The sequence below is a fragment of the Motacilla alba genome, chromosome 5, assembly GCF_015832195.1.
Source record: "Motacilla alba alba isolate MOTALB_02 chromosome 5, Motacilla_alba_V1.0_pri, whole genome shotgun sequence".
Taxonomy (NCBI): domain Eukaryota; kingdom Metazoa; phylum Chordata; class Aves; order Passeriformes; family Motacillidae; genus Motacilla; species Motacilla alba.
Window position 1 is genome coordinate 57,466,080 of NC_052020.1, and position 21,564 is coordinate 57,487,643.

A 21,564-nucleotide genomic window follows, 5' to 3' on the forward strand; every position below is an offset into this window, starting at 1 on the left:
ATGTAAATGAAGTGGTTTTAGCTCTGTATCCTCAAATATGACAAAATTAATTTCTTTCTTTAAAAGCTCTCCTTGCTATTACTGCTTAAATCAAGGACTCAAGGCACTGCTTCTCCCAAATTCAAATTAACAGCTTGAATCCAGTTTTACCACGGCTGGTGAAACTGGATTTTCAGTCTGGATTTTAAGGAAGAGCAGGGAGTTCCTTCCAACATGAGCCAAAAGAAGTCATTGGGACAGTTTGTACAAACAGGATGGGACTCTTGGAAAGCCTAGTGACCTTGATCCAGCATTCCTGAGCACATGCTTAATTCACCCCAAAGCGTGTGCTGAAATGCTTCGCTGAGTAAGAATGGGCTTAATGACATGCTTAAACACTTACTGCATGAGCACTTCAGAGATTAAGATTGATTAGGTCCTTCTCCTACCTGTGCCTCATACCTCCCTCTTTGTGAAAATCTCATTTCTGAGAGCATGAAGCTCATAAGGAGACACAGGAAACACATTTTTCAACAGGTTGCAAATTTTCCAGCTTCCTGCCCCTTGACCACAGAAGACTTGACCTTTTAAAGGGGGGATAAAACAATTTACTTCCAAAGCCTGATGGCATGAACCCCATCACGAGGTCAGAGTCCAAGTCATATGGGTTTTGCTTCAATATTGTCAAGGAAGTCTTAGTTCCCAGGACTTACAACTCTTTTAAAACAAACAAAATCCAGATTTTCAGAGCTCGGCTCAGTGAAATCAAGTTGTTAATGTTAATACACTTTATTGATCTTAAAGGAATACAGCATGGAAACAAAGGCCATTAACTGAGAGAGAGGCTCAGTTTACATCAAAAAGTCACACAGCATGAAAGGAATGAAAGGAGCAGATCCAAACTCAGGTCCCCACAAAATGAGGTCCCCACAAGAACAATGTACAAAGTTCATGTGTTTACTTCAGCCTAGACTTAGTCTGGTCTCCAATGTCATCTGGACCAAGCTTGCCCATATTTTTTGACTGGAAGCCATCACCGGGTCAGATCTCCAGATCCCTGCTCAGGGGAAAGCACATTTGCCCTGCCCCTGGGTCAGTGTTCTACCAGCGTGCTCCAGAACTGCCCTGCTGCCCCAACCAACACTGGTCAAGTGGAGATGACCATGGGACACACTTTCAGCCTGCTCTGTTGCTCCAAAGCAAGGCACAAGTGGAGACACAGTCAGATGAAGAGAGAAACTCCCCAAGGACAGCAAATTCCCAAGGCAAAGAGCGGTGGAGGCACTCAGGCTCTAGGATGGATCATCTGGTTTGTAGGCCACCAGCTTTTCCTGCAGTTTATAAGCAGCTGCAGGGTGTAAAACTGCAGCCCAACACTGACTCCCAAGGTAGATTCATTTATGGACTGAAGTCATGAGGAACTCACATGGGTTGTGTCCATAACCGTATTTGTGGTACAGGGGATGATGTTCACTGTAAGAGAGGATTTAGAGTGCCTGCCTGAAAGGGTGGATGAATTGATTGTGCCAGAGGACAAGAGTGACCAAAACCATGTGTCCATAGTCTGGATAAATGCATGTCACCATCAGCCAAGTGTGGAAAGTGAACTTCTTGGCAAAGCAATGTAAAACTCGCCTTCAGCAGAAGTTGGGAGGGCGAAAGACTAATAAATATCAGAGTGAGGAAAATTCAATTGCATAGACAACTCCCATCAGTTACTTCAAGATCAGAGGAACACAGGAAATGGTCTGCTGGGTCAGCAGGATGGTGCATCTCCCCCAGTTAATGGTGCTTCAGCATCTGCAGGAAAAGACAGTCTTGAGGAGGAGCACACAAACCTGGCCACTGTTTGCAGTCCAGTCACCTCACACTCTTCCTAGAATCCACAATCATTGGTAGAGCACATCCATCCCTACCTTCTCTTTCCCTCTGAACTTGCTGATGTTACATCCATCTCACTATTTCCAGCAGAAACAAATTCCCTGCTGTGTAAAAAAGCACTTTCTAGTATCCCTTTTAAATAGATCCCCCTGGTTTTCTTTTATCTCCCCTCATCCCAGAACTGTGAGAATTTTCAAACCCCAAAGCACCTCATAGAATCATAGAACAGTTAAGGCTGCAAGAGACCTCTAAGATCAAGTCCAACTCTTAACTCAAGCACCACCTTGTTCACCTCTAAATTAAGTCCCTGAGTGCCACTTTTTTTGAACACTTCCAGGGATGGTGACTCCACCACTTCCCTGGGATGCTTGTTCCAATGCCTTAACATCCTTTTAGTGAAGGATTTTCTCCTAATATCCAATCCAAACCTCCCCGGTGCAACTTGATGCCATTTCCTCATGTCCTATTGCATGTTAATTGGGAGAAGAGATCGACCCTACCTGGCTCCACCCTGCTTTCAGAGAGTGGTAGAGGTTGATAAGGTCTCCCCTAAGCCACCTTTTCTACAGGCTGAGGCTCCCAGCCCCCTCACTTCTCTCAATACTTCTGCTCTAGTCCAGTCTTTTCATCCATTCCATTGCCCTTCTCTGGATATGCTCCAGCATCAACTGTTTCTCACCACAGTTTTCCTCCTGTAATGTTAAACTGAGAAAGGTTCAGTTTTTTGTACTAGCAGCTCAGTCATATTTATTTGTGTTGGCTACTCCAAAGGTACATACTCTGAAGTTAGCTATTAAAAATACATTTCGTGTTTTTGCTTTCTCAAAAATGTCCTCGTTCCCTCTTGTAAGAAGAACCACGTGCCTGGGGAAAGCCATGCCCAGCGTGGTGAGTCACCTGCCAAGAGGCCACCACTGCTCATCAAAGCCTTTGCTGCCCTTTGTGACAGGAAGGGGCGCAGGTCCCTCAGAGATGGCTTTGTTGGCTGCCACCTGAGGAGTGCCTGACCTTCCTCTGAGCTAACAAACAGATTTGGGATTACTGAAGGCACAGGACTGCTGTGGAGAATGTTTTCAGTGCTTATCCAGCATGAACCCCAAGCCATGAGAAAAGTAGAAAACTTGTGAGGGATGGACAGATTCCTGCTGAAGCTCCAGGACCAGGAAAGCTGCAGAGGCCTGGGACCTACAGGCTCTCTGCAAGCAGGGGCTGTGCTGTGGAAGGCCAAACCCAGACCTGGGGAATGGAACCTCATCTCTTTCCCCAGTTCCTACAGCACTTGGTCAGATGGTTTTTCTGGAAGAAAAGAGGCAGAGTCCCTGGGAGGACTCCATTCAGTCCAGTCTAACTTCCTGAGCGAGGTGTCAGGCTGAAACACCTCCTCTTCCCACCTCCTCTGGAAATGCAGATGAACCAGATCAGACCACTCTGTTCATGGGACTCTCCACTCCTCCTTTCCCTCAGAGGCAGCTGTCTGAGCCCTTGCTCCACAGGCACATTGGATTTCTCACGGCAAGCAGGAGGTCCACAGCAGGGGCCCCACGCAGTTGGGACGTCTGGGCACCAGGCCAGAGCCTCTCCCTGACCCCACACACACCAGACACAGCCTGGTTCTTTATTTGCTGACCCACAGCTGGTGGCTGGGGTGAGGCAGCAGAGGATTGACCCAGAAAGGCTGCTGGAAGGCAGACAGCCCAAGGACACGCTCATCCCCTCAGTGTGTGGTGCTGATTCCCTCAGTGGGAGTGATGGTATTCCAGAGGTGTGCAGAAACGCTGCATTATCTGAACCACAAGGAATCCAGCTCAAAGGGCTCTGCTTGTGCTCCTCTATGCTCCTGTACTTTCCCGCACATAAGGAGCACACTAATACCAAAACTTCCCCCTACCACCTACCCCCACCTTGAAACAGCTCCCAGTGCAATGAAATGTTCCTGCTTCAGACTTCCAAAAACAACCATAAACGCTGGGGATAATTAAAAAGTGAACATCATGAAAAATACACTGGCAAGCTGTGAAGCTGGAAAGCCAGGTAGCTTAAAGAAGTGCCAGATATTCAACTGGTCTCCAAGACCAGCAGATGTTTTTCAACCTAACATTGCAAAACCTTACTAACTCAGATGTGTTTCCTAAATCAGAACCAGAGATGAGAATGTGTGTTGTGTATTGGGACCATATCAAGTACTTTTCCAGCACTGTTAAGATCTGTTATTTAAAAAAAGGAAAAAAAAAAAAAAGAAAAAAAGAAAAAAAGGAGGGGGTTGGGTGTTGATAGAAAAAACTAGGCCCGAATAAAGGATTCTGGATGCTTACCTAAATCATGTAAGAAAGGGAAAATTCCTTCCCCAAACTGAAAGGACTCAGCTGCAATTAAGAGGTAGATACCATCAGCCCATTTCCATGTCTGGTATTAAGCTATTCACAAGAGAACTGCAGAATACAGTGGCTGCAGCTGATACAGCCTTAGTGATATTTAGGCAGTTATTTTCTTTTTTTACCCAATTACCTGAAAAGAAATCATTCAGCAGCTCACTTTTGAAAGCCAGCCTCCCTCACTTGGTACAAGGCAATCTGCTATAGCACTGCAATTAAAAACTCATCATCCCAATGCCACTTGGTGTTGGTTTGTCTTTCCACCAGCAGCTCCTTTACAGCCAGAGTGCACAGCTGAGGATCCTCTCTGCTGCTCTTCCACACTTTTGAGGAGATTTACAGGGATTTGCTCATGTTTTTCTCGCTCAAAGAGAGATTATGTGGCGTGATTAAGAGATATTCTAGGAAAGAAACTACCAGCTTCCACAAGACATTCCCTTTGTTTGACATAACACCCATCAGTTATTAATGGGATGGCTTGAAGCTGTTGCTTAGCCTTAGTAATGCCATATTTATCAACAAACTTTACTTCTCTCCCCTCTCTGTAGTGGCAGCCTTTGTCCAGCAATTTCTGGATGAATCATTCTAAACCAATATATAATTTTTTAATACATACATGTATGTATATATATATATATATATATATATATATATATATATATATACACACACACACACACATACAAGCTGCCTTCCATGTATAAAGTAATAGGAGAGTTATGAGCAGATAAGGGGAGTTACAGCTTTTGCTGTTTCATGGGAGGTGGAAGTGTGCAAGGAGGGTCACTGAATCCACAGCCTGGTGATCTATTGCAAAACCCTTACAGAAACTGATTTTCCACTCCTTATAAAAACAAACAAACAAACAAACAAACAAACCACAAAGAGGAAAATAATAATATGCGACATTATAAATAGGGAATTACTACACTGCAGATTGAAAAATCAAATGTGCCTCTTAGGAAAAAATGTTCCCACTGTCTCAGAAGCTGCTCCCTGAGATGTTTAATTCTGAGTGGATCCTTCCCTCCCACATTTGTGATGCAGAGAAACCTGGGAAAACAAAACCTGCTCTGCCTTTCAGGTGTGTGACAGCAGGAAGGACAAAGAGGAACCACAAAGGAAAGCTCTGCTCAGACCTTGCTATGGAAAGGACAGGCTGCACACATGTCCCTGAAATCCACACCAGCACCCACAGCACCCACTCTAGTTGTTTGTCCATTGCTTTGTGGATGCCAAAGCAGAAGATGGACCTGCAGCAACCAGCTCAACCTGCCCAAAACCTCCAACCTTTCCACCAGGCAGCTCCAAAGCTTTTGTTGTGAATGGAAGCAGCGCTGCCTATGGAGAGGAGGGCTCCTTTCTGCTTTGCTGCCAGCCTCCCCTCCAGTCCCAAGGGAAGAACCTGAGACAGAGACCAGTGGGTGACCCAGCTGTCATCTTCCATGACCCTGCTAGGGCTGTAAGAGAGCCAACAGCCAAAGCTACAGAGGGCACCATGGACAGGCAGCCTGTGCTCTCCTCCACCCAGCCCAGCTCCCAGAGCACACAGCTCTTGGGGATTCACTTACTGGACATTCCATGGGGACACCTGTTGTGCCCCACAGATTGATTTGGTTACAGAAACCAACCATCTGCCCCCGTGTTGTACCAACCAAAGTCTGAAAGCACCCAGACAGAGAGCAGGATTAATGTTATACTTCCATCTGCTCTGAAACATGAGCTGCCCATCAGCAACAACCTGAAGATGCCTCTGAGCTCCTAAATCCCACCTTGCCCGGGGAAAAGTGCAAGCTATGAGGAGAACAAGAGAAGCCATGACAAGCCAATTCCCTCAAAGCACAAGTCACATCCACAGCAGCATTTTAAACTTGCCCCTTTTCCTGCATGGCTAAATGCAAGGAAAATGTTATCAGGTCACATCAGGAGATATCTAAGTGGTGACAACAGCAATATAAAAGCACTGACTGGGTCTGCACCAACGTAACAAACTTTAAAAAGTATTAAAACAGACTGTTTATTACAGCATATGATGTGTTATATTAATTTACACAATGATATATATATATATATATATAAAAACAGCCATTGATGATGTACAGTAAATTGGACATCAACAGGAATATTAAAACTACTGATACTCATGCACGTGACATGCATATGGGTTTTTTTTTCTTTTTCAAAAGCAGTTTTACACAATATAATGAAGTTACTAAGCCTTGGTCAGCTGCTCCAGCTGCAGTTTACTCTGGACACCACCGCCGTCCACAGTGGGACTCCCAGGAGATCGGAGCAGAGTGCACTCCAGGGAAGGCGACTTAACCTCGGAGACAGATTGAACAGGAGCCCTTTCCTGGTGGGGGAAGGCTGGGGGAGGACAGGAGTGAGTTTCAAGAAGAGAATCAACAAGAAAAGAAAAAAACCAGACCAGAGTACCAAAAGGAAAAAGTTCAAGATGTGGCAACAGCAGCAGCAGAAAGGGACAAGCAAAAACATTAAGAAACACCCTCACTCCCTCCCCTTTATTCCCTAAAAACTTATGACCTTAAGCTGTCGATATCCTGTATAAGACCCAGAACTGGAAAAACTAGGCAAGGAAGATCCACTCTCAGAAACATTTTAGCCTTTTCTCAAAGCCTTCTGACACCACGCACTGGAGGCTGTTCACCACTGAAATGGCAGTGTTGTGTTGTTGGGTTTTTTAAAACAAGTGTAACGGTCTTTTATTTCCACATAAAAGGCACTAGTATCCACCCAAGTTCTGAAGACAAGTGACATAATTTACCTTAAGTTTTAAATATTTGTATTAAAAAAAAAAAAATCTGTGAAAATATGTACAAAAAAAAAGCACCTTGCTTCCAAAAGCAGAAGCAGATACATTCCACCAAGTCACCTCACTAGACGGTCGTCATGAGCTTCAGGGAGCCTGACCGAAAGCGGAGGATCTTCTTCTTGAGGTTATGGGAGGCTTTGATTTTGACAAAGGCCTTGGCCGCATTTTCATGCAGCTCCGGTGCCGTGACTGTTTGGATGGGGAGAGTCTGGACAAACTGGGACCAAATCAGGCCCCCACTCTCATCAGAGTCACTGGTGGTCGTGCTCTCCCCTACAAACTCCACCTCGCTCAGGCTTGACTCGCTGTCTCCAAAGCAGTTTGTGGTGTAGTTGCTCTGCTCGTCCTCGCTCGTGTCCACCACGGTGGAGTGGAACAAGGACTCGCACTCGGCCGAGTACTCCGAGTCGCTGGCCACGTAGGCGTAGGGGCTGACATAGGGCAGGGGCACCTGTGAGTAGACCCCCACGCCCTCCCGCCGGTTCCTCCTCGCCCTCCGCAGGGCCTCCTCGTAGGAGATCTCCGCCGAGGACTTCCAGCGGCGGTAGTCGGCACGCTTGTGTTTGGGCTTGGCCACAACAACCTCCCGGCCGTGCCCATGGGAGCGGAGGGCGGATCTGTGCAGGCCAGCCTGCCGGCCCGGGAGGCTTGGCTCCAGCGGCAGGCCGCTGCCTCTCTTTCCCCGCGACGAGGGCTTTTTCAGTTTCTTATTTGTATCCAACTCCTCAGGAAAGCGGCACTTCTTGCCGACCAGTTTGGCTTTCTCCCTCAAGGTCTGTGAGCTGTTTTCCACCCCGTTGGCAAGGTGGGACCTGTGCTTCAACGCAGAGCTTTTCAAAATCTTGACGTTCCGGGTGCCTTTGTGAAGCTTCATGCTTTGCTGCTGGGCCGGGATGTACTGGGCGTTCACCAGCAGCCCATCATCCAGGCTCTGCGAGGAAGAGCCCTCGCTTTTGAAATCCAGCGCGGGCCTCTCCTCGACAGCCGGTGACGAGGAGCGAGCGGCCTGCAAGCTGCTCTTCAACAGGATCTTTTTGGGAGGCTGGCTGACCCTGTTCTCTGGCTGCAGCACCACTGGCTTCCCTGGGGTCTCCTTGGGAGATGCAGCAAAGAGCTGGCCGTTCTCCTTGGGGACATCCCCGGCCGTGGCCGCGGTGTTGCGGCTCAGCTCCAGCGGTGCCGGTTTGACGCCCCGTGGCAGGTGCTTGCTCTGGAGTTCCGTTGTTGTGCCAGGTGGGAAAGCTGCCGGCAAAGGGGCCTTCCTACTCTCCAGCTGCTCCCCAGCCGGCTCCCTTGGCCTCTGCTTTAACGGGGAGGGAGCCGTGTGGTCCGGAGCGGGAGCCCCACTGGGAGGTAAACACACTGGCTTGGAGCTCTTCAGGTTCACCACGTTGCCGTGGGCCACCATCGCTGCCGGCTGCCGGACGCACATGCTCCCATGCCTCAAGATCCCTTTGGTGGCATCGGCGTTGAGACTCGTCCGGGGTTTGTTAGTCCTTACTGCGTGAGTCTTTTTCTGAACCAGGCTTAAGATGTAGCTGTCTATCCTCTTGCTGGTGGAAGGGCACGGAGCCGGCCAGGAGCTCTGCGGGGGGAAGGCGCTGGCGGATTGTCCCGAGTCCGTTTCGGATGGGGTGCAAACGTCACTCATATCGCAAGCGAGCCTCTCCTCTTCTCGCTGGGGGTTCTCAGTCACGGGGAGAAGGAACATGGGGCTCTGCACAGCCACGGCGTGGAGCGGGCTGGGGTAGCGGTAGATGTCGTTCCCGTTTTTAGACACCAGATCGCACTGGTACTTGGGATGTACATCTGCAACGACATCGAGGGAATTTGAGTGCGGTGTGGATAAAGAGCGACAGACAGAGCCTGCGGTCTGGTCCTCATGCTGGCCTTCCTTATTATAGTCCATCCAGCCTATGAGATCTGAAAGGCATTTTAGGAGAGTTTAGAGAGCCTGCCAGGGACAGCTGTGCTACGTTTTTAATGTGCTGCCAAGGACGCCGGTCCATCTAGGCACACAATGCAAAGCTTTAACTACAGCAGCAGCAATTTTGCAACAAGAGGGGCTGTTCAAGCAATACAAAAAGCAGCACTGTCCTTCTGTGGGTCTCCCTGTCACTGCATCTATGTGGGATTTACCCCACTAGGACCACATGGTCAAAACAATAAAAATCACAGCCCTAATGAGAACGTGTACATTGGTTTCAAACCTGTGCCCAGGTTCTTAAGATCTTCCTATCTTCCTTTCAAGCCACCCAGAAGTCTGCAAGGGTCTCTTATTTGTTACATAGTCACCTGTGGAACTCTCTGCAGGCCTCAGCACATATGAATTTTAAATCCAAAGAGAAACATAAAAAATACAGACAAGAAAACAATTAATTCTTGTAGCTTATTGACAGATTTCACTTCTGAATTCTTTCAAGCATGTCTCCGGCCAGGAAAAAAATCCAGACATAATTTTATTGTTGCTTTTATTATTGTTACTACTACTATTATTATAATATTTATAGCAATGCTAATAGTAATAACAGATGCTCCTTTTGAGTGATAAGGGGTTAAAGAATGGGAAACAAGCTCATGTTTTCACACAAGTACAAGGAGTGCAGGTCAATCCAGCTGACATCCTAGCCTTGGCTCTGCAAAGAGAGTTCTGCCACAGAAATCCAGTGCGTTTCACAATGCATGAGTCAGATTTAATGGCTAAGGAGCTTACTAGAGAGGTAAGCAACCTTAAGAGCAGGGCTTCCACCCAAGCACCTAAGATTATTATTATTTTTTAAGCTTAAGTTGCCCTTGTCTTCTTGGGTAGGGGTACAATCTAAATGATCCTCTGCCAGTCCTGTTTTCTGCCCTTGGGCTGGAAACTTCAGCCAGGGTACTCTGATTGGAATGCTCAGTGCTCATCACTTATCTAAGGCTTATTTCAAAGAGGTCTCATGGGCATTGATGAAATTTGCTGATAGAGATGATGTTCCTGTGTGAGCAGGAGAGGAAGAACAGGAAAGTTAAGAGCATAAACTTCCTCCAGATCACCTCTCAGTTTTCCTGCATTTCCTAAATTCTACGTTGGCTTCAAGGAATGTTGACAAAAAGATATTTTTGAAATTTGTCAGTTTGTGAAATTTCATCTGCGAAAGTGAGACTGTATGAATCATGAGAGGTATAGGTTTTTGTGGCATATACAGAAAAAACAGCAATGCAATCAGCTGGAATTTGTTGTGTGTGGGGGGGGTTTTCTTGCTTTAATGAACGGCCCATGAAGATCACCTATCCCTTACAACAGGGAGCATTAAATTACCTCGAGCTGCTCACAGGAAAACTTAAAGGACTTGTCAGCATCTCAGAATGAATGTATTCCAGGCTGCATTTTCCCAGTTCAGAAACAGAAGAGCATGAATTATTCTGTCCTTGATTCACAACAAATCACTATAAGTTAACCTTAAAGAGCAGAATGCAAAGTGGAAGCACTGTGGTTGGAATCATCCTCCCCAGCCCAGAATGAGCTAAAGCTTTTGAAAATGTCTGCAGCCAGTAACGCTGGATCACAACAGCCCTATTGAAGAGTCCCTTCTGGAGAACAGAGGAGACCTTCCTAATGAACCATCCCACAAATCAAGGCTTGCATCTTCAGACTGGTGTCCAAGGAAAGTTCACAGCTCTCTGCCAAAGAGATAAAATGTACCTGGCTTGTTCATGATGTCTATCTGTCTATGCTATACAAATGCAGGACACACCTCACCATGCTCACCCGGGGTCAAGGACCATCAGAATTGGCAAAATGACTGCTAAAAACGTGTGCCCTGACCCCCTAAAACCTGTAGCCAGCGCCTTACTCTGTGACTTTATTGCTGACATGGCTAAGAGCTATCGTTAATTATTGCTATTCACTAAAAAATGCTTTTCTAAAGAAAGAGAAATCAGCTGACTGATGTGTTTCTGCGTACAGGTACCACTGCCCTCTGCTGGGTAGAGCAGCTGCCAGATCTTCACATGCCAGTTTTATGTGTTTAGAGTGACATATTCATGTGCAAAGCTGGAGCAGTGGAGGGCAAACAGTCCTGCCTCGTGACCCATGTACGTGAGAGGCACTGGGATCTTTTCAGAGCATAATATGGCACATGAAAGGAAGAAGGGTTAATCCAACCCAGGTACTCCTGAGGCAGTATTTCCAAAGCCTAAGCCACCTCCTGGAGTATGATGTACTCGACCTGCTTTTACTATACCTGCAGATTTAGGGCGTCCATCTGAGATATTCAGTGTTGCCTCCAAAGGGCTGCAAAAGCAAGTGCTAGAATGGCAACTGGATAAACACTCACTGAAGACAGAGTTAGATGAATTGGAAAGCGATCCAGAAGCTCCATCACTCAGCTCATAAAACCCTATAAAAATAAGAGTTTGGATTTATATTAGTTATGTCTACACAAAGTTACTATTTGTGTCCCTAGAAAGGCAGTCAAGCTGGTGTTTGAGTTGGCTTACTCTAACACAAGTAGTTATGGGATTTCATTCAGTCACCCCAAAAACAGCCAACAATTTAGTAATATCCTTATTGCCATGAATTTACTTTGTTTAAAAGTAAAGCACTTAAAACAGCAGAACTTATCTTAGCATATGGAATTTTTTTTAACTTTACAAGGGTTGGGGTTCTAACTCTTTCAGGGATTTTCAGATTTTAGCAACAAGGATCCAGGCTGTGCTTGGCAGCTCATGCATTTAATAGAGTGTTATACTTCCAAGACAGACTCTCCAACTATTACTTAACTATAAAAGTGTTGGGCCCAATGCTATCCATTACTTTCCTCAAAGTTCTGGAGATAAACATAATATTTGTGGATTACAAGAAAGAAGGAAAATGGTAAATAATGTGCAGATGCAGCAAATTTAATTTCCTGGTAAACTGGGACAACTCACGGAAAAATGACATACCACAACCAAAATTTAAATTGTTCATTTAGGAGTAAGGAATGCAGAGCATGCCTACAGAATGGGGATGCATCCTGGAAAACAATAATCCTGGAAAGGGCTTAGTCAGCGTGGAAAAGCAGCTCAATCAAGCTTAATGATATGGCAAAAAAAAAAAAAAAAAAAAAAAAAGCTAATGAGATTGTTGGATGTACAAAGAGGCTAATGAATAGCAGCAGGGAAATGACTTCAGCAGTCTACATGGCTCTGGTAAGAAACACTGGAACGGTGAGCCCAGTGCTTGAATCCAGCATGCTTAAAACAAAGCTAAAAAATTGGAAAGAGGCCACCAAGCTATTTAGGAGCTTGGAAAAATGCCTTAAAATGAATGACTTCAAGAACTTGACCTGTTTAGCTCATCAAATAAAAGCCAGAATTATAATGTATAGCACCTCCAAGAGGAGGAAAAGACCTTTCTTTAGGGGAGAAAAGGATATAAAAATATCAGTGCTGGAACAAGTCAGACTCAGACTAGAAATCAGCAATGGCTTTAACAATTGCTAGTTGGAGGATTCTCCACTTTTTTGTGTGTTCAGAACAAGTCTAGGGGCCTCTAGGAAAGGCTCCCCATAGTCAAATACCACTTACTGGCTTCAACACAGTTAGAATGAGATGAAATTCAGTATATGGGGGATGAAATTGTTTGACTCCATGCTCCTTTCTGGCTGTATGACCACTTTTGATACCTTCCTCCTGATGGTGGTGCTTCTTTTCACCATTTTTCCTTCAGTCTCCTCCCTAATATACAGGACAAATAGAACTTTTCGAACTAATGTGAGTGTGGCCTTGAAAAAACAAATGCCCCAAACACTAAAAATCTAATGAAGCTTGAAATGCTCCTCTGAAAGAAGCAAACAGCACCTTTCCAGTGGTCAGTGAACTCTGTTAGTAGAGATTAATTATCAGAGTGTGAAGGAGATGTAGACATTTGCTGCTGCAGTACTGAAAACTCCAGCACTAAAACCTACAGCCAGTTTAATTCCAGATCACAAGGGAGGCTGCATTTTGCTGAGCACTGCCCTTACCTGAACTTGGACGACTGTCTGTCTCCAGGTGTTCATCTGTCGTTTTCTCCACGTCCAGGCGGAGATCACTTATTTGCTTATCCAGCTCTTGCAACTGATTTAATAGCCCAGCATCCCTCCTCCTCAAGCAGTTCTGCAAAAGAAGAGGACAAAGAACATCAGCTCCTTCAGTGGGGCAGATGTGAAGGGGTCCCAAGGACCAACAGACTTCTCTATCTAAGCCTTGTGAAACACCTCATCGATATTCTTTTATATAAAAACCAAACAAAGCCCTGACATTTTTAGATGGATGCTCTGGATAAATACTTCGGTGAAAAATTATGCAGGCACTTCATCCCAGCCTGTTCCAGCCAGTTCTGCATGAGGAGCGTGCTCCACAGTTCAGGAAGACCAAAGGGCTGTGCTGACCACAGCTGGAAGAACAAAGCTGGATTGTGTGATACGGCCCAACCAGACCTGTGCACATGGAACGGGCAAGGACGGCCGTGCCAGCCTAGCAGGGCACGTTCCTCACCACACTGGTGTTACTCAAAGATCACATCTGCTCACACAATGGCACCAAACAGCTCTGCCAACAAGTGCCTGTGGTGTGGGAACCGCCTTGTTCTGCTGCACATTATGAGCTTAGAGTGCACCATCCAGAGAGCAAGATTCCCAGGGCTGGGATCACAGCCCTTTTATTAGTTTTGCAGTGCAGCAGGAAGGAAGAGTAATTCTTCCTCTTCTCCCATTATAATTGTACGAAATTGCTGCGAGATGAATTTTAAGGCTATTTATGAAGGTAATTTGATGGCATAAAATAAGCAATAAGAAATTATTTTGCAAGGCACTCATTAACCCACGGTCAACACAATCAGTTTCCCCCAGTGTATTATAATGTTGCTTATCCATCATCTGTTCAGCTTCATACCCTTTAATTGCTCTGGCTTTGGGGAAAGGGGAGGAGGCAGGAGGAAGGTTCATCTACTTTTGTTTCTTTGAGTGCATCATTTGACTGGCACCCAGGGGTGCTCTGACACACTGCAATGAGTTTTGACGCTCATAGCTGGACTAGTTCTGAACCCATTAAATCCAGGATAATCCTTTCCATGGAGTGGACCAGTCATAGAATCATACATTCATAGAAGGGTTTGGGTTGGAAGGAACCCTAGAGATCATCTTCTTCCAACCTCCTTACCCATGGGCAGGGACACCTTCCACTAGACCAGTTGCTCAGATCCCTGTCCAGCCTGGCCTTGGGCAAAGGGAGAGCAAATGCTAAAAGCACTGGTTGAAGATGTGCCGGCGTTTAAGGCCATCCTTTGGAGAACCAAAGGGGTGATCCCAAGCCTGCCTTCTCCCCCATTCCTGTGGGAGCCAGGGCTGGCTGGCAGCCAGGCTGGAGGAGGTGATGGGTTCAAGGGATGACTTCGCTGCGCCACCTACTGCCACCAGCGCCCCCTCCCCCAGTCAGCACCGCATCTGGTTCCAATCTGCAATGTCAAGTGCACAAATTGAAGTGCTACCACAAATCCCCGACTTCTTTCTTTTTTTTTTTTTTTTTTCTTTTTCTTTTTTTTTTTTTGAGTAATGATTCCGTGGTCCTTCACTACGGCTCTCGGCCGCCAGCCAGCCCCTTCTCAGCAGAAAAAATAATTTATTTTTTTCTTTTTAAAAGGGAAATAACCCTAACCTAACTAAACCAAAAGGGTAATAAGAAGAAAAAAAAAAAAAAAAAAAAAAGAGGAGGAAAAACGGGGGGTGGGGAATAGAAAAAATCAGGGAAATAAATCACGCAATCCAACTTCTCCCCGGGTGAAAGCAAATGCTGAGCCGCGCACAAAGAGCGCCAGGCACAGCTGTACGCTATTTTCATTGAAAAATGATCTGCCGCTTCATGCCGCCCTCCATCCCTTCCCACAGCAGCTCCAAAGCGCGTCCTCCAACAAAAGCATCCCTTCTTTACGGGCCCGATCCTGCCGGTGCCCGAGCGCCCGCTGCCTCCTCTCGGGGCTGGACCCGGGAGCTGGCTCCCAACTTCCATTCATGGCAGCGGCGGCGCCTCTCTTGCCATGAATGGAAGTGGGACCGCCGGCCGGGCTCCGGGAGCCGAAGGGAACCGTGCGGCCAGCGGCACAACGCCGGCACGACCCGTCCGCCTCCGAGCTGTCACCGGCGCGCCGCCTCACCTGCGCGCCGTGCCGGTGACAGCGGGGCGGGGGTGCCGCCCGCGGGGCTTCCCAGCTCCTGTCTCGCCTCTCCGCGGGCAGGACCCGCGGGTCACGGCGACACGGGGGCACCGAGCGGGCGCGCATCCCCGCCCGCATCCCCGGCGCTCCCCGCCCGCATCCCGCGGCGTTCGCCACTCGCATCCCGCGGCGCCCCCCGCCCCCGCTCACCAGCTGCCTCCGCAGGAGGAGGATGTTCTCCTCCAGGAACTTCTCCTCCAGGCTGCGCGGCGGCGGCCCCTCTCCCTGCGGCTCCCCGCGGCCGCCCTGCGCCCCGGGCCCCGCTCCCGCCGGCCGCCGCAGCAGGAGGCTCTTCACCAGCAGCTCCTGCCGCTGCCGCAGGTACTCCAGCTCGCCCAGCCCGGCCAGCGTGGCCTCCAGCCGCTCCCGGGTGCGCTGCCGCTCCGCCTCCGCTTCGCCCTTCTCCCGCCAGCGCGCATCGGGCTCCCGCGGCGCCCCCGCGGGTCCCCCCGCCGCCTGCCCCGGCCCCGCCGCCGCCGCGGCGCTCGCCACGGGGCTCGCCTTCATCGCCGGGGAGGGGGCGGCCGCCGCTGCCAGCCCTGCCCGCGGGGGCACCGCGCCGAGCCCCGCGCCGATGCCGCCGCCGCCGCCGCCGGTCGCGAATGGTCCGCGGGGCGCCCGGCTGCCTCCCCGGCTGCCGCCGCCCCGCGCCCGCCCACCGCCCGCCTCCAGCCCTCCTCCAGCCCTCCTTCCCGCCCGCCTTCCTCCCCGCCCGGCCGCGGCTCCACGCCCGTGGTCGCCTCGCTCCTCATCTCCTTCGTCGTCCTCCTCCTCCTGCTCTCACCTCCGCTCGCCGCGGGCTGCGGGAAGGTGGGGAATGCGGGAGCGCGAACCGCTGACCTTCCCAAAAACTCCATCCGTGACCTCTGGAGCCCTGCGCGGCGTAGTCACGGACCATCACAGAGTGATGACGGAGTCATTATTGTAGAATCGCAGAACGGTTTGAGATGGGATATTAAAAACCACCTCGCTCCAACCCCCCCCGTGCCGTGGGCACGGACACTCCACTAGACCTGGCTGCTCCAAGCTCCGTCCAGCCTGGCCTGGAACACTGCCAGGGATGGAGCATCCACAGCTTCTCTGGGCAACCTGTGCCTCACCCCCTCACAGGGAAGAATTTCTTCCTAATTCCTAATCTAAACCTGCCCTCTGTCAGTTTAAAGCTAAACACTGCTTATACAAACCAGCACATCCAAACCAGGAACGAGAATTATGCATCTGGGGGAAAAAAAAAATCCAAGCACGAAGAAATGAGGGTGTAAGGAGAGGGAGAAGTGGAAAGCAGAGGAGAACATGGAAGTCCTTGCACTAGGGTGCTGACCGTGGCATGGGCAGTGGGATCAGAGCACTGGTGAGCAGTTGCTTCAAAGCCTGTGTGAGTAAACCAGTCCAAAAAAAGCCATAATGAAGTGAACTTTGCAGCAGCACGCAGACTAATTGCAGCAAAGGAGCTGCAATTAGGTTTTCAATGGGCATGTGGTGGAAAGAGGCGGAGAGTGGAATGCAGATGCTGAAGGGAAAAAAAAAAGAAAGAAAATGTTAGTTTCAAAATAGAGCAAAAATTGAGTTGCAGACATGTACGAAGGGGAGAAAATGGAAGAGGAGGAAACAGGCATTGAGGGAGTCCTCCACAATATGGGGTTTGTTTGGGAAGATGTGAGCCCACTGTACAGCAGCTCTCATGGACATTATGAGCACAATGAAATGCTCTTTCTCACTATCCCTCAAAAGATTATGAGAGTTTGTGGCACTGAAAGGTCTCAGATGGAATTTGTCTCCTCACTCCCTTGCTCTTTGCAGCACACAACACACAGTGGTGTGCTATATCCCTCCTTTACCTGGTGGGTCCTTGTCCCGAGAGCCCACAGCTGGCAAAATCCTTACTTCACAGTCTTCTTAAACCACTGTAAAGTGCTTGCAAAAAGGGACATCCACTTCTTCTTGCAGTTTAAAACCAGCCCTCCCAAATCCTGGCCCAGATGCAGGTGAGGGCACATGCTCAGAGGATGGTTGAAGCTAAAGCCAGCTCTTTCTTTTTGCAGTTTCAGCCCACAGCTGGGGCAGTGCAGGGCATCTATGGTCATCTTTTAGTTTGAATTGGGAGTGACTTTTCAAAGGGTCTCTCCACATCATCCCAGCTCACCTGAGGTTGCTAAGAAAAACTGGAAATAAAAATAAGCCACATGCTGGCCCTCTGTGTCTCTACTCCTTTTGTGTATCTGGGCCCATAAAAGGCCCAGAAGTAGGTTCAACCCCTGCCCCACAGCATTTAGGCCACCCGTGCTGACTTAAAAATCCTCTCCATGGCTTTCCCTCTTGCATGGATCTTGGCTCACAGCATCCCTGAGCATGTTGATGCTGAAACTTGTATTGCAATGCAGAGTGACTTTTCCAAGGGCACCAGAAGCTCTCCAGATATGGAAGCAAAAGCTTCCACATTTTCCTTCACCCTTTGTAGCCAGGTTTTGCATATAGCTCTGTGCCTGGTATGTGTTTGCACACAAAGCTTCATGCAATATTTATGCAAAGCTATTTCAGCTCCTTCTGAGCTGTTGTGCGCTGTACAATGTGTACGTCGCTTCCAAAATAAAATACAGCTGAACAAAATCTTTCTTAATGATATTTTTTTATTTTGCCACTTATCATCTGGTAGATTTCAGCCCGATTCCTCCCTCCCAAGTTACCTCTTCCACTCCGAGGAGTATAAGGTGCTGTCTCAAGGACTCTCCACTGACATTTCTGTGTTCATCCTTCACAGTGCATTAGTTCCTGAAAGGAAAAGAAACGCAGGACCTGCCAGAACAGTCAACTCCCTACATCACACAGAGAGGAGAACACAGCTTTGAGTGAACCAGGCTCACCATGTGGTTATAGAGTCAGCACAGAGGAAGGGAAGGAGGATCTGATGAAGAGAAACTGAGCTTTTTCCCCATAGAGGAAGGAAGGAGATGCCTGGGAAGCAGTGGGACTGGGGGGGGGCTGGACAGCATGGGAGGAGGAGATGTGCAGTTGAGCAGTCAGCAAAAAATGACAATTTATGTGAATAATAGAAGGAAAACAAGGCATCACCTGAGACAAAACAAGGGAGGGGAGGGCCACAGAGAACATTTGAGAGCTAGGATGCAGCTCAGCAGAGTGCAGGTCATGGAGACAAGGGAGGAGAGAGCCTGGAAAGGCAGAGTATGAAGGCAAGAGAAAGAGCAAAGGGACTGAGCATAAAATACAGGAATTTTAATTTACTCAGGAAGCCACTCAGAAAACAGCAAAATGAATGGCCCATAAGCAGCAAGAGGGGACAATAAGGTGAGAAGATGGAGAAAAGGGTAGGTATCATCCTTTAGTAAAATGGGGATTTTAAGCACATGAGGAACAAAAGACTGAGAGTGGTTTCTCCCCTCTCAGTTACACTGCAGTAGATCATCCCAATGAAAAACCAATCTGAGAGAAGAGAGAGACCCCAGTCTCTCATCAACCCAGAGCCCCATATTAGCTCTGCCTGGACCTTTGGAGTTTTGAGATGTTTGGTTTGTCTCAGCAAACCAAACATCTCAAAACTCTTAGCAAGGGCTGAGTAATAGGACTCTCATATGAAAAAAAAATTGAGTCCAAAATTGTCTTCCATTCATCTCCTGGCTTATGGCAACAGCTGAAGGACTTGCTCTTACATTCCTCTGGAAAGCTGCTATCCCTTCACTGGCGTATTCAGATTAAATTCTCCACAAATAATCCCAGATTCCCCACTGAATTGGAAACAGCAAGGAGTGAGATGTCTGCAGGTAAGGAGAAGAGCTGATGATTGAGGAGCTCTGTTGCTAGGATGTTATGAGAGATGTAACTCTGCCTGCTACAGAGGCGGTTATGAAATGGCTCATCTCTTCTGATTATCCTGCCTCATCTCCTGTGCTTGTGTTATTAAGTGGTGGAAATGCTGTGTTCCTTCAGGATTCATAGATGGGGAAGGAAGAGATGATCTCTGCCCCACAGAGCTTACAAGACAAGAAAGAGCTGCCTCTGGTAATATAAAAGGAGTCCTGGAAAAGTAGTGGTTGGCACAGTGAATTCCCAACACACAGGCAAGGGGTGAGAGATTCTGACCCCCATCTCCTGGTCATTTCCTTCCCACTGGGAGCAAACCCCTACATCCCAACCCACACATTTGTCTTTCACCCTGCTGATCATCAAATTCAATTTAGATTGAATGAGGCCAATTAACACTTGTTGCTTTTCCTAGGTTCATTTCTGACCTGTCACACTAAAACGAGTGTAGAGAATTGGAAAAAATGAGGAACATGACAATTCCCTGTTGGTGGAATGAAAGCAAATGCTTTCCTTGCTCATTGAAACACAGCAGGGTGACACAAACTCTTGGGGACTATGCCTGAGACCCACAGCTGTCTGATCCTTTATTTTAATCTATTCTAATGTTAATTGTCCACGTATTTCTTAATTGCATTGGATAATATAATAGGGCATAAATCTTATCAGCAAATCAGCCTGGCATCAGCCTGTGTTATCATATTACCATGGTTACATTATTATTACAAGTGAACCTTGTGCTCATTACTAACCACAAACAATCCTGGCAAACAAGCTAAACTGGAGCAAAATATCCTGGCGGTGTTTCCATTTTTTGTCAAACAAAACTAATTTCTCTGGGTGCTAGGTAACGGCAGCGTACCTACGATGCATTTTCAACCTTCTGCATTTATTTACTTGCATTTGTACATCACTGAATCATTCCCTGCTGTCAACAAGAGGCCAGATTCTTGGAAAGTGGAACAGAATCTTTAACACAAACTCACGGTATTCAGATGACAAGCACTGCCCCAGCCTGTCAAAACACTGCCACGTTTGTGCTGTTGTGACAAAAACTGCTGCATTGGGAACACCTGGCAGCTTCATTAGGTCCCTCAAGGGCTCAGTTTCTCAAGGGGTGGCTCTCATCTGCTGTGGCTTTGGTCTCCCATCAAAAAACATTTCCCAGGGGGTCACTGTGAGGGTCCAACTCCCCTCAGCTGATGCAGGAGAGGAGGAGATGTGATGGATTCAGCGAGGGCAGAGCTGCCCTCCCCTGCTCCAGACTGTTCATTGGGGCATTTTCTGCTGTTCCTCTGCTGCAGAGCATTGTTCCACCAGCTGTGCTGGGACTGTGGCTGGAAAACAGATCTCTATTCTGGTCTGAGTTAAAAAAAAAAAAACAACAAAATAACTTCTTTCCTTTTTTGCTGATATTTCAGTGATCCACTTTTACGAGTGAGCAGTTGCGCTGCACGAGTGAGACAGCAGAGCTGTGCAGGAATGGGGAGAAGAGCAGGAAACCCTCCAGCAAAAACCTCCATCCAGACGGAATGTGGAAGGAAGGATGGACTGTTTTCAAAATAAGAAGTCACCCAGGAGGCCATGGAAGAGGATGCAGACAACAGCTGCTTGTGGGGAAGCAACATTAGAGCTTCTCCAGACATTCCTGTCAGACTGCAAGCCATGCAATGACATTCATTTCCTTTTCACAGCAGCAGCCCATCTGTTGTGTCAGGGAAAGGGCTGGTTTTGGATCACCCACTGCAGCCTCCAGCACTGTGGTGCTCCCCAAGGCCATGAGAGACTCACCTCATGCAGAACCTGTGGAGAAGTGGTGAGCCCTGAGCCCAGCGAGGTGTCACTGCTGCTCAGCGATGCCCAGTGCCTGTCAGGTGTCACACTGGCAAAGGTGATGCAAAACCTGCTTCGAGTCCCTTGATTAGGGAAGATCTGTGAGAAAATTTGATGGAAAAGTGGAAAAGACTCAAGAGTGACCTTCTCACTCTCTACAACCACCTTAAAGGAGGCTGTAGCCAGGTGAGGTTTGGCCTCTTCTCCCAGGTAAAAAGTGGCAGGACCATAGGAAATGGCCTCAGGTTGCACCAGGGTAGGTTTAGACTGGATAATGGGAAAGATTTCATCATGATAGGGTGTTCAGGTGTTGGAACGGGGTGCCCAGGGCAGCATGGGGTGCTGGAAGTGTTCAAAAGCATTGTGGATGTGGCACTTGGGGACATGGGTGAACACAGTGGTGCTGTGTATGTGGTTGGATTTGAAGATCTTACAGCTTAAAGATCTTTTCCAACCTTAACTATTCTGTGATTCTGTGAAAGCCAGGCAAGATCAGCTCCATTTTAACCTGTTTTCTAAGGAAAAGAGAAGGTCTGATAAGGACAGCACAGGGAGGGAGAAAATGGAGTTTAACAAACCAGTGTCACTTATGATCTTCACAGCTGACAAGAACCAGAGCTTGAAGCTACCACCCT

At 47.9% G+C, this 21,564-nt stretch overlaps 2 protein-coding genes across 5 annotated transcripts in view; both read right to left on the reverse strand.

Moving 5' to 3' along the window:
- Window positions 1–744: 744 nt before the first annotated feature.
- DACT1 (dishevelled binding antagonist of beta catenin 1) lies at window positions 745–15,907 on the reverse strand. Of its 4 annotated transcripts, none has more exons than XM_038138956.1 (4): window positions 15,431–15,907; window positions 13,053–13,185; window positions 11,382–11,444; window positions 745–8,874 (listed from the first exon to the last, which is right to left on the reverse strand). In XM_038138956.1, exons 1-4 carry the CDS (start codon window positions 15,785–15,787, stop codon window positions 7,130–7,132), a joined length of 2,298 nt encoding a protein of 765 aa, XP_037994884.1. In that variant the 5' UTR covers window positions 15,788–15,907; the 3' UTR covers window positions 745–7,129. The 4 variants fall into 4 exon arrangements, with proteins under 4 accessions (XP_037994884.1, XP_037994882.1, XP_037994883.1 ...); XM_038138954.1 differs by having other exon boundaries at window positions 745–8,988; XM_038138955.1 differs by having other exon boundaries at window positions 11,289–11,444.
- Window positions 15,908–18,016: 2,109 nt separating this feature from the next.
- Window positions 18,017–21,564, reverse strand: part of KIAA0586 (KIAA0586 ortholog) — a 107,060-nt gene continuing 103,512 nt past the window's right edge. Inside the window, exon 33 of the transcript XR_005256983.1 lies at window positions 18,017–18,049. The gene's annotated coding sequence lies outside the window, so the exon portion shown is untranslated. The remainder of the gene's footprint in view (window positions 18,050–21,564) is intronic.